At 37.4% G+C, this 16313-nt stretch overlaps 2 protein-coding genes across 3 annotated transcripts; both read right to left on the reverse strand.

The window, feature by feature from the left end:
* Positions 1-679: 679 nt before the first annotated feature.
* On the reverse strand, positions 680-4134 carry LOC105195132 (dnaJ homolog subfamily C member 2). Of its 2 annotated transcripts, none has more exons than XM_026133497.2 (5): positions 3882-4134; positions 3225-3503; positions 2760-3144; positions 1579-2683; positions 680-1265 (listed from the first exon to the last, which is right to left on the reverse strand). In XM_026133497.2, the coding sequence occupies exons 1-5, from the start codon at positions 3931-3933 to the stop codon at positions 1215-1217; spliced, it is 1872 nt and encodes a 623-aa protein (XP_025989282.1). In that variant the 5' UTR covers positions 3934-4134; the 3' UTR covers positions 680-1214. The 2 variants fall into 2 exon arrangements, with proteins under 2 accessions (XP_025989282.1, XP_039305781.1); XM_039449847.1 differs by lacking the exon at positions 3882-4134 and adding an exon at positions 3599-3844.
* A 1083-nt stretch (positions 4135-5217) lies between these two features.
* On the reverse strand, positions 5218-16313 carry LOC105195133 (rab11 family-interacting protein 2). Its single transcript, XM_011160395.3, has 7 exons — positions 15933-16313; positions 9978-10016; positions 8343-8589; positions 7566-7941; positions 6991-7271; positions 6357-6789; positions 5218-6159 (listed from the first exon to the last, which is right to left on the reverse strand). Exons 1-7 carry the CDS (start codon positions 15961-15963, stop codon positions 5989-5991), a joined length of 1578 nt encoding a protein of 525 aa, XP_011158697.1. The 5' UTR covers positions 15964-16313; the 3' UTR covers positions 5218-5988.

The following is a 16313-nucleotide window of genomic DNA, read 5'->3' on the forward strand; positions in this document are numbered from 1 at the left end:
GTTCGAAATAAAAGAAAATTGGTATTAATAGCTGGGAATTAATATTAATTATAATAATAATAGTAATATTGAGTATAAATGTGACGGAGAACGAGAAACTTCCCAATAGAAGGGAGGATGGCGTATAGTGTGTGATAATGGGATAAAGTGCACAATAATTATATCCTACTCTGTTAGATTTTAGTGGCGTACAGACATTGCGGGTTTGTAGAAAAACGCATGTTCATTATATTTCACCGTTCGCGTAAGTTTATAACATTGCGTAACGCCATATGGGATATTCTGAACTTTGAATGTTGAAATATGAAGTGAAAAAAAAAAAAAAGAAATATATAAAATTAAACGGTGACTTCAAAAACAAAATTTTTTCGAAATCCTATCATTGCATTTGAAAAATAATTCCGCTAAAAAAAATGTTCTTTTTTTAACGGATAATCATAAGATTTAGAAAATATCATTCACAGATGCATTGAAAATAAAATTATTTTCATAAACTAAGAGAAAATTTTTTTCTCTTGAAATATTAAATAATATTTTCTTTCATTCAAAATATTCATACATATAATCATAGAAAAGGATTCATATGATCAGGATAAATCAGTATTCATGGAAAAGGAACAGTACTCACGGAACAGGAATACGGGAACACTCTTCAACAGGCATTTTTATCCAAGGGACATCCTTTTCCAAACATTCTCGTTTATTTATAAAGTCCATTGTTCTCCTCTAGCCGTTGCCTCTGCGTGGCGCCAGCAGCTCCTCTTTTTACAGTACTTACAATATGAAGTGTAAGTCGGTCGCAAAAATTCATATGTTGCCAAATAAAAACATAAGAGATCTTCCTATTTCATAAGCATCATCTTTACGGAAGTAATGGTCGGGTAGCAGCACGGCTTCAAGTGTACGTTCAAGATGTTACGGCGCATAGGAATAAAACGTATCGTGGAATCGACTGAACAAAACACGTCGAATTTCTCTGTATGCCGTGCAACTAATTTGTGCACGTATCGACTGTAGCAAGGCACAAGTATGCACGCGAACTGGCACTCAATGAGTAAGCTAAGGTTCTTGTCTTCCAGTCTTAAATTTTGTTTAAAATTCTCTAGGGAAGAATTCCGTTTCAAGGAACGAAATAGCCATTGCTTCGGAATCGCGAAATTGAACTAGAGTTCAATAAGTTAGAAGGAAATTTCGAGCTTAGCGTACAGTTAATATTATTTTGTCACTTGCGCCGCCTTCTTCGCTTTCACGAGCTCGACTAATTCCTGCAACAAAGAGAAAAAAGCATATTTTGTAGCATGATTGTTCATTCGTTAAATTAATACTGATTATTAAATTATATTAAATTAAATGTTATTTTTTATTCATTATTTGTTAAAGCAATATTTAATATACATATTGATATGTAAACATTTAATTATCTCAAATAACGCTTTTAATTTTTCTTTTGTTAAAAAAAAAGAAATCAAGCATAATGATGTTTAATTTAATATTACATAAAACTCCAAGATTGTATACTAGCATTTGTGAACATAATGATATAAGATATGTAACAGACCTTTTTTTCTTAATGCTTACCTTGTATCTTTTCATGCATTCCTTTTTCGTTCTAGTGGGTATACATGCCGCGATCTGATCCCATCTGTCTGGGACCGTTGTAGGATAAGTCTTCAGTGCCTGTTCCAGGAGTTTCTGTTCACCTGGTGTCCACGGTGCCGATTCCTTTTTCGCCTCTTTAGCTTCGGCGGCGACGCCGTTCGCGATTGGATGGTCTAGACGCTCCGTAACAGCTGGCATTCTTTCTTCAATAATTTCTTTACTTTTTTTCTCGGCAATGAAGTTGTCAAAGGCTTTCTTATTTGCCTGTTCTTTTAAACTCGATTTGCTAAAATCAGTTGACTGCAGACTCTTGGCCTTTGCCAGAACCTCCTTGGCGTCGCGGGTGACTCCACTGGTGGAACTGCTGTGTTGATTGATGAAATTCGCCACTACTTCCCAACGTTGATTGGTACCGGCAGGGAACAAATTGACTGCTTTTATCAACAGTTGCAAATCGTTCTCGCTCCAAGGTGCGGTACAAGTCTTAATCTGTTTATCGGGTGTATTTTTCGCGTCATTATTAATCACATTAACCCGGCGTTCCGCTTCGATTCTTCGTTCAGCTTCTTCAACAATATTCAAAAATGCAGTTCTGCCATTAGTCTGAAGATTCTTCATTGCCTTTTCAAGCTGCACGAGCTTGAACAGTTCGCAGATCTTCTCTACGCTCTCCATGTGCCGGAGACTCTCTTCCGAGTTTTTGGCAAAGTAATCGTTAGCCTTGCAAAAATCTCTAAACGCCTTTCTTTCTTTGCGCAACGCCTTCTTTTGCACCTCTCGTTCCTGTTTCAGTGCATCTTGCTTCGCCCTTTCCTCGGATTCTTTCTTCTCTCTCTCCAATCTTTCTTTCTCCGCCGCATCCCGCGCTATTCTCTCTTCTTCCTGTTGCCTGGCTTTCGCTGCCTCCTGCTTCGCCCTTTTCACAGCGTTTTTCTTCTCCTTATCCTCTTGCTGAAATTTCTTTATCCTAGGATCTATATTGTAAGCCATGTCCACTAAAGTGCGTATTCGCGCCATCTCTTCTTTTTTCCGTTTTGCTCTGGTGGCTTTGTTCTTCTTCTCGATCCATTTGCGCATGTCCCGGCTGCAATTAATTTTGTTGTAAAAAAAACTACTCTGCAATTTTCCACGTAGAAAACCCTGTGATTCGTCGTACTTACTCTTGACCACTTTCCTTGTCTTCCTCGTCGAGGTACGAGTATTCGCGCCAGGAATCGAAGTCATACCAGAACGAGTAGAACTGTTCTACCTTCTCTCGTGGCGTGAATGGCCCGCCCAATCGCGGCACGGGTTTCTTCACGGACCACCGTGAGTTTTCTTTGAATGATTTACCCAGCACCTCGTAAAAGTTGGTTCGACAGTCCTTCTCCTCTGGTAAACTGTCATTGAAATAAGGATCCACACTGTCATAGCTTCGCCTCTTCGCCTGACTCCCGAGAGTCTCCCAGGCACGAGTTATACATGTAAAGTAATCATCGTCTGGTCGGATTTCCTCGCCCATCGCCTTACGCTTATCGGGATGATGTTTCAGTATCTTTAGTTTGTCTACAATCCATATATTAGATATATTAATCTCAAATTAGTGTCACAAGAAATTTACATTTCTTAAGATATATTTTACATACAAGCTCTTTTGATAAGATCTTCGGTCGCCCGGTGCCTGAGATCTTTCAAGCCTAGAACAGCGTAGTGGTCCTGATCCTTCCAATCTCTTGGATCGAGCGACCTGAGGTACTCCAAGTCATCCTCGAATTGATACTGAGATAGATTCTCCTCCTCCTCCTCGTCCGACGACTCCGAGACGCTGGTACGTGTGAGACTGCGGTGGAACTGGGCTCGCCATGCTTGTGCGGTCGAATATAAAACTACTGCACCCGCTGTGCCGGCGTTGGCCTTGCCTGGATCTGTAACACGATTGTTTCAAGGTTTATTTCAAAAGAAAAGCTGCGAAGGATCTTTCTCGTGCCATCGCGATGCAACGAAATAACGTGGCAACTACCGCGGACGAGATCGCAGATGGATCGATGGACACGAAGTCTGAAGCACATGGTACGCGTATAAACTTGAATATCCGGTATGGGTGACTGCCTTCGCGGGTTTTACGCAAACCGAAAAGCTTTGCTTCGCAACAAGAAACGGACTGGGTTAATTGATCGTCACTCGAGAGCCAAAGTCCCGGCGAAAAGTACGAGCTCATCCGAAAAACCCGCTGTTCCGTGACACATCTGATCGAACTTAACCTCAAAAGGCCGGTGTCGCGCGGCGGAGTACAGACGGCTTACCGGATATGGAGTTGAACGCCGTGGAATCCTCGTTCCCGGTGCCGTCAGTCATTGTCGTGCGATCGTTGCGATAGGTTGGTCCTGGAAATCGCACACGGGACACGCAAAGCGGCGGAAGGACTTGTCAATCGCCCTACGTGCGCATCCCTCCAATCCCTCCCGACAGTCCCGACTTCCCGAGCACGAGTGCCGCGAGCAGCCGCGAGCGTCAACGCCAGCGCCAGCGTCAAATCAAGAGTATGCTGATACGTTTTCGAAGCTCGAGATCCGTGTCGCAAACGAATTTGACCTTCGAATAGGTGGAATTTCAACGTGACGTTGCACGAAACATCGGCGATATAGAATAAAAGTTTCTTTTTCATTCGCAAATTTACAAAAATATTTATAATTTCAATATCTAGTGAATTTGTTCACTTTTATTATTTTCATCAAGTTGTGTGATACACAACAGAATCCTTGCAGATGTATAAATAAAAAGATCTGTATTTTTAACGGAACAAATTTACGAAGCTTATTAAACAAGGCCGAGTCTTAAATAGATTTTGCATGGTATTATAAATTTTATCCAAAATATTTTTGATAGTAAGATTGAAACAACAGTGGCTACATTTACACGTCGTTTGTTAATCGGATTTAGTAACATGTATGTACGTATAACTACTGACGTAAAATGTCGTATACGTGTCAGCTAAATTCGATTTGGTATAAAACAGGATTTAACTAGAGTTTATACATTTTACATCGGTGGTTAGAACTACAAACTACAAGTTTGTTACTAAATCCGATTAATGAACGACGTGTAAACGTAGTCAGTATGCTGATCTGTAATTAATACTGAAACAACACGTACCCTGCGATGATTGTACATCGAAGGTGTAGATTCACTGCATTTCGACAATTTCGGATGGGAAACAGATCGCGCGGGATTGTAAAGTGACCGACATTCTACGAGACATCCGCCATTAGTTTTGCGCGGGAGATTCTCTTCCGAGTGGTATCAATTGCGAGAAGTTTGGAGCAATTTAAACTCGACTTCTGCGATTCAACTCAACGAGTTTCACTCTCGATAATCGCAATACAAAAGTTCGAGATGATAAAAATGCAATAAACTGTGTTAAAATGTTGCAATTATTTTAATAAATATATATATCAGAAATGATTAAAGTTGAATAAATTAATATAGCATCAGTTTTTCAATTAATACCTGAAATTATTCAATCATGAAAATTAGATAAAACGAAAAATAGTAAAACGTGAGATATGCGGAACGAAGGTATAAAATTCAAAATTTATTTAATATTATTTGTTAATTATAAATATTCTCAAAAAAATCATATAATAATTCGAACATTTGAGATTTATTGCGTCATATACACATGTTGTATATATATCACGTCAGACATTTATATATTATCTTTATTTATTAATGCTTGTAATTAAACAGTGCTTTGATTAACAAGGCATAATTCGATTTAATACAAGTGCATACATGTACAAGACGGAAGGCACGTATTTTCCTGTGTTTATTTCGCGAAGCTTCTCGCCCCATTAGAACTTTTTCATCTATCTTATAAAATGTGTTCTTAGATATAGTTAATTCATAATAGACAGTAACAGAAGAAAGATACAGTCGTGTTCGCTGTGTTTCTTTGCAAATGTCATTGGACGGAAATCAATCGCAAACGAACACGAATTTTTGAACTTCAACTTTCGGTTTTATGTTTACTAGGAAGACGGGGAATTACGTGAAATGCAAACCATTTTCAACCGGTATCCACACCATATTCTTTGTTCGTATCATTAATAAACTGGCTCTTGATAATAAGTGAATATATTACTTATTATCACTTGGATATCCTATAACTATTCTCGCGGGATTTATAAATAAATACGGAAAAATAAATTTCGTAACGCTATTGCGAGAACGTTATATCTTTTTCTTCAGGTTATAATGCGTAAAAGAAAATAAATTAAAATATAGAGCAATGTTAATAACAAATAGCCACTTGCGACTCGTCAGTCATGTCTACATATAAGTATCACTGAGGCATTAAAAGCGAATAATCCCCAAGTGAAGATTAGCTTCATCGTCACGATTCTTATCGATCTACTGATTTCCGGGGGATGACAATCGCCTTTGATACGGATTCTGAAGTAATCGTGGAGAACATTCAATTACGCGTAACAGCAATGCATCGATATAATCTTCTAGATCGCTGAGTCTTTTGTTCTTCTCCATGACTTGTGTTTGCAGTTGCAAGGCCAGTTCTATTAGATCCTGCAAATGAAATAGTTTGTTTGGAATAAAACATTTAATTTAATTAAACGATAATTTTGTCTTGCTTTAAAAAATCTATTTCTTGAAAAAAGTAATGATTATATTTCTTCTATTTACATTTCTCTATTCAATAGGAAAATATTGGTAAAAATTATTTAGGTTAAAAAAAAAAAACGTTTTTATGCCTTGATATTTACTTCTCTCGATTTTCCCTCGAATTGATTAAGGACCTCGTGCGGCAAGCGACTCTTGGAATTCGCAGCATTCTTAACGGCGTCCTCGCCGCCGATGATGATCCTTTCGGAAGACAAATGGTTCTCATCGTTGGCATCTCTGAATTTACTCTCCTTTTTCTTGTCTTTCTTCGCGTGTTTTTCCTCTTTGAGACTTCGTAGATCGTATTTATCGTCCTTCTTATCCTTCAGCTTATCTTCTTTTATGAGCTTTTCTTTACTCGCGGCAAGTTTCTCATCCTTATTCCTCGGATGAAGAATTTCTCTCGGTGCCGGACTGGGCGGCTCCGGAAGATCTTTCAATCTCGATGTGATCGGAGATGATGAACGAATAGGCGATACGTCGCGCTTGTTATCCTGCGGCTCGTCCACTACGATTTTAGGCTTGCTTCCCCATCTGACGAGTACAATACGCACAATATTGCTTTATTATATTTACAAGTTTTATTTAACAAATCTATTTACATTTTCATTTGATGTAATAATTTCATTGCTGCTAAGTATTTACTGGATCGTAAAATGCGTTATAGCTACCTTTCTATTCTTTTCCTATTTTTTTTTAAGATAAACCTGTTCAAAATGTCTTTAAATACTTTACCTTTTAGGCACGTTGCTCGCCTGCTTGCCATAGAGCTTCAAACCCCACTCATCGTCTTTCGTCAAATTGTCGGCCTTCGACAGATTCGTAGCAGACGCGCTCATGGCAAATCGTGGCGGTTTGCTTGGAGCAGCGTTAATTGGCGCTGGAGGCGTGTGTATCTCACTGAAGACATTGCTCTGCGAGCCATTCGAGATGCCATTTGTATTACCGCTGTTAACACCCGAGTGCACGGGTGCGTTCAGCGACGAGGCTGAGCTTTTGTGAGATAGATCGTCAAACTAAAACAGATTAAAATAACTGAAATTATGTCCAACGAACAAATTTATTACTATTTATTGTATTTATTCAATTCATTACTTTTACATATCTTTAAAATATACTTACTGGTATAGACATAATAAAATTAATCGAATCTCCTTTCTCAGAATTAATTATTACAAATTTTAATAAAGCCAATATATTAAAATTTATTATTAAATTATTATCTCAGTATTATTACAAATATTAATTAAATAGCTCAATTAAATATAAACATTGACATCATGATTAGGATGTAGCTAGTCTCCACTTACCGTGAATTCATCTTCATCCTCGCTGATAACTCCGGGATCAGCTTCACCCGGTTCCTGTCGCGTGATTTTGAATTCACGCTCATCCTTCTCGTCCAGATTATTTCCATCGAGTCGATTCTTGCTCTTACCTTTGACTTTGTTCCCGATGGACTTGGCTAATTTTTTGAGGCCCTTGCGTTTCTCAAGGCTGCCGATACTAAGCAAGCTGCCGCCGATTGACTGTGCGGCTGTGGACAATTGTCCCAAGGAGCTTTTGTGACGTTCCTTTTTACTTAGGTCGGTTAGACTTCCAGCCTTTACAATAAAGCCGATCTTCACTTCAAGCGCGCCTCTCTCTTTCGTGTTCTCTTTGCCTGGCTTGCTGTTAAGAGTGTACCTAATACAAGCGCATTTAATCCCTCACAAATTTATTACAACAAAATGTGTCTTCGTAAAGCACAAATTTTACATCTTAATTAATTCCAATAATCAAAATCTTGTTATTTGTTAATAATATATGAAAATAACAAATAGCACGCGAATAAAAGTAAGTTAGAAAATGAATTGTACTGTAAGAAAGAAATCATATAACAAAAACTTATTGCCACATAAGGCGAATGGTCGTTCATAGCATCACGCTTTAAGAATGTAAAAAGGAATGTTGAGCGATTAATGAGATAAGCGATACTCTACAAAACGCGATGGTTTCTCTTTCCCGAGCATTTTTTTCTGTAGGCGGGAAGTGTGGGAGAGATTTGCATGAAATGCAATTTGCAATTAACGCTATCGCAAACGCACCATCGATTCTTGGGCCTCTCGTACACGTCAAAGCTGGAGAGTGGTATGTTGACGGTGCCGAGAAACTCGTCGACACCCAGGAAGTTACGGTGCAGAGCGGTGAGGACGATTTCCGCGGTATTTCCCTGCTCCGGGATCATCAGCTCGCATTCCTCGTGCCATTCCACGTCCTTGGTAGCCTTTTCTTTCACCGACGTCTGGTACTTTTCCTTGCCGAGTGCGATCGTCACGAAGCAATCGTTGGTCTCTGTGTACGGTACATTCATAATTCGGTCGTTTCGCGACGTGGGCGAGGATCGGTCAACTGGGAGCGAGGTCAGGAGATTAACGAGGTGTGTGTAACGGGAATCAAAGGTTTCACCCGGTAAGAAAATACGTCTACTCTCGATCGTTGCAGGAACATCATCGTAAGAAATTGATAAAAAAAATTCAGTTCCGATTTTTTCGATTTTAATTTTAACTGAAAAGCGTCAATTACTTTGTGCACGTTCATTAGAGTTTGCATGCTAATAAAATAAAATTATATATAAATAGAAATTGATATGATAGAAATAAAGTAATTCAATTCCGTTTCGTATGTAGGTAATGAAACGTAATTTAACCCGACATATGATGCGCTATCGATGCGCTTCTAATTTATATCTTTCCACAGATGCAAGAACCTATCATTAACCTATCATAATGTATGTTCTCTCGTTAGCGGCGCTGTGTTTGCTTATTTTACATTGCAACTAATAAATACAGTAATGTCACAACGCCGTGTATCGCGGACGCACATCGGGAAGTCATTAATTCGTCGCGCAATTACACTGATTATTAGGTCGAGAAGACAACATACGCGCTCATGTTGTATTGGTTGCAGCTGCAGTGCCAAGTTGTAAAAGTTCCATCAAGCATTAAAAACATGAAAAATTCCTATGTCAATTATCTTCTTCAAATAGACAAAATTAGAAAATAAACTTTATCATTTGTACTTACCTCCGTAACTTTGTTTCTACATTTCTAATTTTTAAAATAAGTAGCACAGTTTTACTTTATGAAATATTTTTCTAAAAACAGCTTGACATTTCGTTACTTAACTTCAGCAAAGCGCTGTTTTCCTAATGCGTAAAATGATGTAAAATTTTGCGACAAATCACATTATTTTATAATTTCGCTGAAGTAACAGAATTACGTATTTCGCCTTGAACGAAATTCGCGAGTTTTGTTTGACATAACGACGTATGAAAATTTGTACGCATTGTTTTGCAAACTCAGATCGCTTTGCCAGCGAAAACCGGATGATTCATGACCTAAAATAGTCGCGGAATACGAGGTCACTCGATATCGACACAAACACGTGAATAACGTGATAGGTAGGTAAGAAACGTGATGATGCACGCATCAATAAATGAGAGAAAACAGATGACAGCTGAATTACTGAGAGATTTTAAAGTGTTATTGTGTTCAGGATACTTCAGGCATTAGGAGATTAAAGGTTCTTTATAATTTAATTTTTTTTTCACATTAGTTTAAATGTTGCATATTTATATAAAATGCATATCTTCTTGCATATATGTATACTTAATAAATTCTTATAAACAAGAGAGTCGATAACAAAAATTCTGCAAATGCAATCAAAAATATTGTACTCACTGTGTTTTCCTTTAGTCAGCAAGTCCTTGGCCTTCTGAACTGTAAACAATAAAAATGAAATGTCAGTATTAATAAAAGCAAAATAAGGATTGAGTTACATCAAATGATATCTCGTTTATGCATATTATGAGTATATTTATGTTACTTTTATCTAATACATGTTAAAGAGAAAGAGTACAAAATACATTATTAACTGAACAAATAATTTGATTGAAATCTTTCAGTTCGAACTGCTTCATGTCATCATTATAAATAAACAGATACGTAAAAAAATGCTGCGTCTTCAATTATTTTATACCGTGTACTCGTATTTAAATATTAATGTTGTAAAGCAAGGCGTTAAGTCCTCGTGAAAACAGAAATTTCTTTAACAGCTCTCGCACACCTCTACTTTTTTTTCTTTCAATCGACTTTCCACAACCTGTGCTCACGAGAAAATCTCACGTTATGGCTTTCGCGCATAATCGCTCTCGCTTATATCAGAGTAAAAGTTATGCTGCAAGCATATATCAGTTACCGCCCATTGGTTTCGTGATTCCGAGAAATCAGTTTTATCAGTTTTTATGCCGTTTATTCCTTTAATGTTTACGATACAATGGTATTTAAATATAAAGAGCATCAATTTAAATATAACTAGTAGAAATTTTTATTTTTGTATAAACGATATTTTTAAACAGTTCACAGATGCGCAATGTATACATAAATATAAAGAAATAATTTGATTAAAATAATTTCATTAATGTTAAATAATAAAGTTAAAAAATTAATTTCTAACTTCAACTAATTATTTTTAAAAGCTTTAACTTTTTTCTTAAAAAAATTATTTACTTAAAAAAAATTATAAATTGTATAAAAATAATTTTTTAATTTGTTTTACACTAATTTATAAATAAATATTAATTTTATTTGATGTGATTCATATTGTAATTATTTTGTTATTTAGAATAATGTAATTTAAAAAAAATTATAAAATTTTAATTTAATAAATCTAAAAATAAAGCGCTTCAAAATTAACTTTTAATTTAACTGAATTTAATTTAATCCCAACGCAACTTTTAACATAACTAAATTATTTCTATAAGCCAGTAGCCTGAATTTAATTTAATAAAAAAAATCAATTTCTACAACTCTGCGAGAGAGAGAGAGAGAGAGAGAGAGAGAGAGAAAGAGAGAGAGAGAAAGAAATTCATTTATATAATTTATTAAGTCTTTGTGCAATTTCTGCAAAACCTTGACCAAAATACGGAATTTAAACAATGAAATCACACGGTTACAGTATTCCCAGCATTTTCTAACAATTTACAAACGAGGATCGTCTCTTTATCTCATCACGTTAATTTTCAATCAAGCTATAAAAAAAAATAATATATTCGTGCACGAAAAAGATTAAGATTAGAAAATAAAGAATTGCAGCAGAAAGTAAAAAAATATTTTACTTATTTGTTTTTTCATTATATTAATTAAATTTCTGTTATCGAAAGATTTTTTACAAAAATTAAATAAGTTCAAAAAGCTAAATAACAAAAAAAATTTCTCATTTTTAAACCGTTTATTATGTAAAAATTGTAATTTTTTTTCCGGATATGTAATACGTATAAGAATAAAATTGTAGACTTCGATTAATATTTTGAGAACCAATTTACAAAAAAAAAAACAAACACAAAAAATCTTTACTTCTTGAAAATTTTATGTTTATTATTTAGTATTTTATTTCATGTTTTCTGTTTGATTCTTGCCGAGACAAAATTGTTTGCGACATGACTGAAAGATGCTGTGAAAGAGAATGATTTGGTGCTATCAATAAAAAAAAAAAAAAAAAAGATTTGTTTGATTTTTATAGAAAATTCTTTAATTTCAGTAGTATGCTCTGGTTGTGAGTTATTGTATCACAATAATGACCTTTACATGTGCATTATTGTAAAACTTGAACTCTGAATTTACATAATTCGCAAGATCTCATAAAATGGTTACGGAATAAATGTCTGCAATAAAAAAAAAAGAAAAGAAGAACAGACCCATGTGCGTCTTTCTTCCAACAGTAATCCGTTAGTCCGTATAACACGGAGCGTTACCGAATAACTGTTGGAGGCACTTCCTCGTTCTCACACGCGCAACGGCGATGAACCATAATAGATGTATGAGGTGTAAGGAGGTAGCATATTCCCCGATTTCTCTGCACCGAAAGAGGAGAACCGAGAGAACCGACTCTCCCAATGCATCCTGCTTCACGGTCGGATTAGAGTTGAGATTGGACTCGAAGTCACTGCCGCAATGAAGCCGCAGTCAAATACCGTTTAGTCTGATAGAGGCATTTTTCAACGCTTCGTGCGTCTCAGCAACTTAGTGGCTGCGATCGCGATGATCTGACGACACGCGACTAAATTACTTGACCGAGCCTTTACAAGTCAAGAGATTTTCTGCACGTAGAGAAAAAATATCATTTTCGTGCTAAGAAAAAAAGATTACTTAATTTTAGTTAGGTGTTCTCTTCTTTTAACGATTATCTTTACAAAAAATATGTTCTTGATAATAGACTTAAAATACACTCATGGTATTGACTTGAATTGAGCAATTGCTTTGCTTAGCAGTAGAACTGATATTTTTCATGTGTGAAGGTCCCTCGAATTCATCGTTAACATTTTGGGGGAAATTCCTGCGTTAATTTTATATTTTATATTTGCCAATTTTATAAATTCTGTAAGAATATTTTAAATTGCACCGGCAATAATAATCAGGACGTAAAATTGAGGATCTTTCCTATTTGAATCTCGCGATCTTGGATCCGGTCCGATCAGTGAAATACTTAATGCAAAAGCAAAGGAAAGGGGAGCATGGAATAGCCGCTAAACATGCTTTCACGCGTCGTTTATTTCGCAGCGAGATACGAAAGAGTTGGGAACTTGTCACTCAAGAAAATTGCGAGACAAAGATTTATAATTAAATCTAAACTCTAACAACATGTGGCGCAAGTGGGTACAAGAACTATTATTTATTTTTACTCTGCGACAATTTTATGACACATCTTTTACGTGTTATTAGATAGAACTCGATCACAGATGCACATGTTTTCAAAAATTCATTTCGACTTTAGGCTTTTTCGGGGAAGTGCTCAGAGAAATGTTCATTTTGAATTATCCTGGGGAAACTCCAGATTCGCACCTCATTTCGAGCACAGATGTCCGGTTTTCCTTCTCCCCGTGTACACGTTGTGCGTTGCAACGGCGATTCTCGGCCGCGATACTGTCGATTTGACACCCGCAAACGTCCGAAGGTAAAAGTTTCGCGCGCGCTAATTAGGAGGACAGGTGCTCTAATGCACGCACGCTTTCGCGCATTAAGCCACACTCTCGGTAACAGGGCCGTTATCTCCATGATCGATTCGCGGTGAACGGTGTATTCTAATTAAAAACTTGGCAAACTGCACACCGAAAGTTGGAAGATCGCAATAAATCATCGACGATTAAACTGTTGTTTAAGAGGAACGAGAGGCAGACTAACAAGAATAGGAAAAAAGAAATTTATCTGGAGATTAAATTGAGATTATCAGAGACGATATACGCGTGTTTTAAAAACCGTCATCAACATTCCTACAACCGATGAGTAATACAATTGTTTTGAAATGTTATATTTAATAGTACGCAGGATGCATCATTGGGTATACCACGCGAGGGCTCGCTATTCGAAAATTTCAGTAAAATTTCATTTTAACATAACGATAAATTCTTTCACGCAATACAGTATTCATCAGGCAGGTAGAAGTAACGTATTTCCGCGAGCTAACGCTTCATTCCCGGCTGGAGCAATGCAGTCGCATAATTGCATCGCGTTTAATTGCGGCAGTTAATTGAAATTATTGCTAGAAGTCGTTACAAACCGTGCAAAAAATTACGATCTTATGATAATCTCGAGAAGTCAAGGAAATCAGGGAGATAAAAATAAACAAGATAAATAATACAGTTCTTCAATTACTCTGTCCCCAGAGATAATACCATTTCATAAATTATCAACGATGAAAAAATTATCTTACCGGACACGTGTTGTTTGTAAAACGGAAAATTATATGATTCAAGTTTTAGTATTTTTGATAATCTGTAACTTTATTGTCTAGATAATTATATAACTTGCAAGAATTACAAATGGTAAGTTGCACGCGGAATGCATGTTGAAAGTTTACCGAACTTTGGTATAATCTCTTTCTATAGAATCCCATTTATAATGCCGATGTAATTATACTCTTGGAAAGTGTCCAGATATCCGGCGCGTGACGAATACAAAGTAAGATTCCGCGAGATATGCGGTTGTGCAATTCTTTTTACCACGTGAACAAAACAAATGCAATTGGCCAAGTTGGAGGGTCGACTGGTCGAAGGATCTCTCGAAGGATCTAACGCGTCTCGACCGTGAGAGTGCAATGTGCGAAAAAGAGGAAGTTGTTTTTCCTGAGCGACGCATTCTCAGACGGTCTTTAAATAACACGCTCTGCATGCACCAAGGTGCAGCGATGACACGATGACACATCGCGCGACAGCCTATCTTCTTGCACGCTGTTTCGCTCTTCGCGTCTCCTTCGATTTAAGATAAAGAGAAAGATATAAACCCGATCAGTCTGATGACGCATCCTCCGATTGACGCTAAATCGTGGTGTCGTTTACGTTACTGATAAGATTACCGATCAGAATTTTTAGGAGGGAGAAGAAACGATCTGGTTGAGCTGAGAACCGGGTAAACACACTGAGAAAAAAATGCTGTTGAATCAACAGCATCAGTCTGATTGGAAATATTTTGTCGATTCAATAACAGTACTAATGAAACGAAAAGATTAAAAGTAAAGACAATGACAAATATAGTTGAATGAATAAAATTTACAATTAGTTGAATCAAGTACTATATTAGTAACAGCCCGTGATTCGACGTTTAATTGAATCAAATCACGTTTTAATTCATATTATTCATATTCATATTAGAATTTTTTTTCTCAGTGCACAACAGTGAAAGATTTGGTGAGACAGACCAAACGTTTAGTTAGTAATCAAATGAATTTTGTAGTTCTAAATACTAAATGTAATATGTAGTTATTTTGATCAAACCTGTAGCCAGCAACAACCAAATGTTTGTTAAATTTAAGTTTTTGATACCAGTAACTACAAAAATTCATTTGATCATTATTCAACTAAACGTAATTATTTTTCCTCAAGTGCAATTAATATAACATCAATGTTATAATATCACGCTGAACAATGTAATGGCTACGTACAACATATGTTTATATTGTTAACTGATATTTCCTGAAAATTTATCTCTTGATTCTTTCCAAAAAAGAGGAACAAATCACTCAGGAATTTTATCTAATTTCTATTCTCTCCTTTTCTAAAATTTCTTTCTTGACATTAAAGTGAGGTTTGTTCTTTTTTTCATAATCCAGGAATTTTTCGTGCAATTTATTCTATTTTTTTTCTCTCCAAAGATGAAGAGAAAAACAAGGAGGGAAGAATCGTGCAAGTTCAGTCCTGGAGCGTGGAAAAAGAACAAAGCCGTGATTATGCTTTTGGAAAGTGTCCAGAGATCCGCCGTGTCACGAATACGAGGTAACGTTCCGTGACGCGGTTTCTACGTCTCAACGATACGGCGCTCGGGGTTCAGACGGCTTCGAATACATTCCTGGCGACGGCGACGGTAGCAACGGCGACCGAGGCTGCGAGGTTTCGCTCGCCTAGTTTTCCGCGAACACGAGAGACACGTAACCTCCAACATACATATATATATATACATATACACACACGCGCATCTATACATATTCATGCCTTGTAACAATCGAATTACAAGACGCACATTCCTCCGTGGTGCGTCCGAGTGGTCGTACCGTGCGACCACCTGTCGAAAAGTGAGAGGAGGGGGGAGAGAGAGACGTCTCGTCATTCCGACGCCCGTCGTCGCGATATCGCCGTTCGTGCTCACCTGTCACCTGAACGTGCGTCGGGCTCCACATTTTGAGATTGTCTGGGCCTCCTTTTGCTGCCCGTACGACGGAATCGCGGCGCTCGCCGACTCTCTATTGGTCGCCGTTGCACTTTCGTCGCGACGACCACTACGACGACGCTTTGGCGACACGCGGCGCGCTGCGAGGGAACATTCGCATCACGCGGTCGTGCCTCGCGCACTGGCCAACCGCCTCGTTTGCTCGTTCGCTCACCCAACTCCGCACTATCCAGCACTACCGAGAGTCACGTCGGCAGTCAGACGTTCACCGTACACCTCTCGCTTCGCGACGACTGTACCACGGCGCGCCGCCGCGCCTTCGAACAACCGCTAACTGTATCCGCCGTGCGATCGACGCGC

The sequence above is a fragment of the Solenopsis invicta genome, chromosome 5 (genome assembly GCF_016802725.1).
Source record: "Solenopsis invicta isolate M01_SB chromosome 5, UNIL_Sinv_3.0, whole genome shotgun sequence".
Taxonomy (NCBI): Eukaryota; Metazoa; Arthropoda; class Insecta; order Hymenoptera; family Formicidae; genus Solenopsis; species Solenopsis invicta.

What these genes read in the sequence shown, in the direction of transcription:
- LOC105195132 (XM_026133497.2), bottom strand. Translation starts at nt 3,933, where the DNA reads ATGACTGACGGCACCGGGAACGAGGATTCCACGGCGTTCAACTCCATA. An exon ending in GGCGTTCAACTCCATATCCG is followed by an intron (nt 3,504 to 3,881) that starts GTAAGCCGTCTG and finishes ATCGTGTTACAG; the next exon opens with ATCCAGGCAAGGCCAACGCC. An exon ending in AATGCATGAAAAGATACAAG is followed by an intron (nt 1,266 to 1,578) that starts GTAAGCATTAAG and finishes TCTTTGTTGCAG; the next exon opens with GAATTAGTCGAGCTCGTGAA.
- LOC105195133 (XM_011160395.3), bottom strand. Translation starts at nt 15,963, where the DNA reads ATGTGGAGCCCGACGCACGTTCAGGTGACAG. An exon ending in GCTGACTAAAGGAAAACACA is followed by an intron (nt 8,590 to 9,977) that starts GTGAGTACAATA and finishes TACCGTACACAG; the next exon opens with AGACCAACGATTGCTTCGTG. An exon ending in TCGAGGGAAAATCGAGAGAA is followed by an intron (nt 6,160 to 6,356) that starts GTAAATATCAAG and finishes TTTCATTTGCAG; the next exon opens with GATCTAATAGAACTGGCCTT.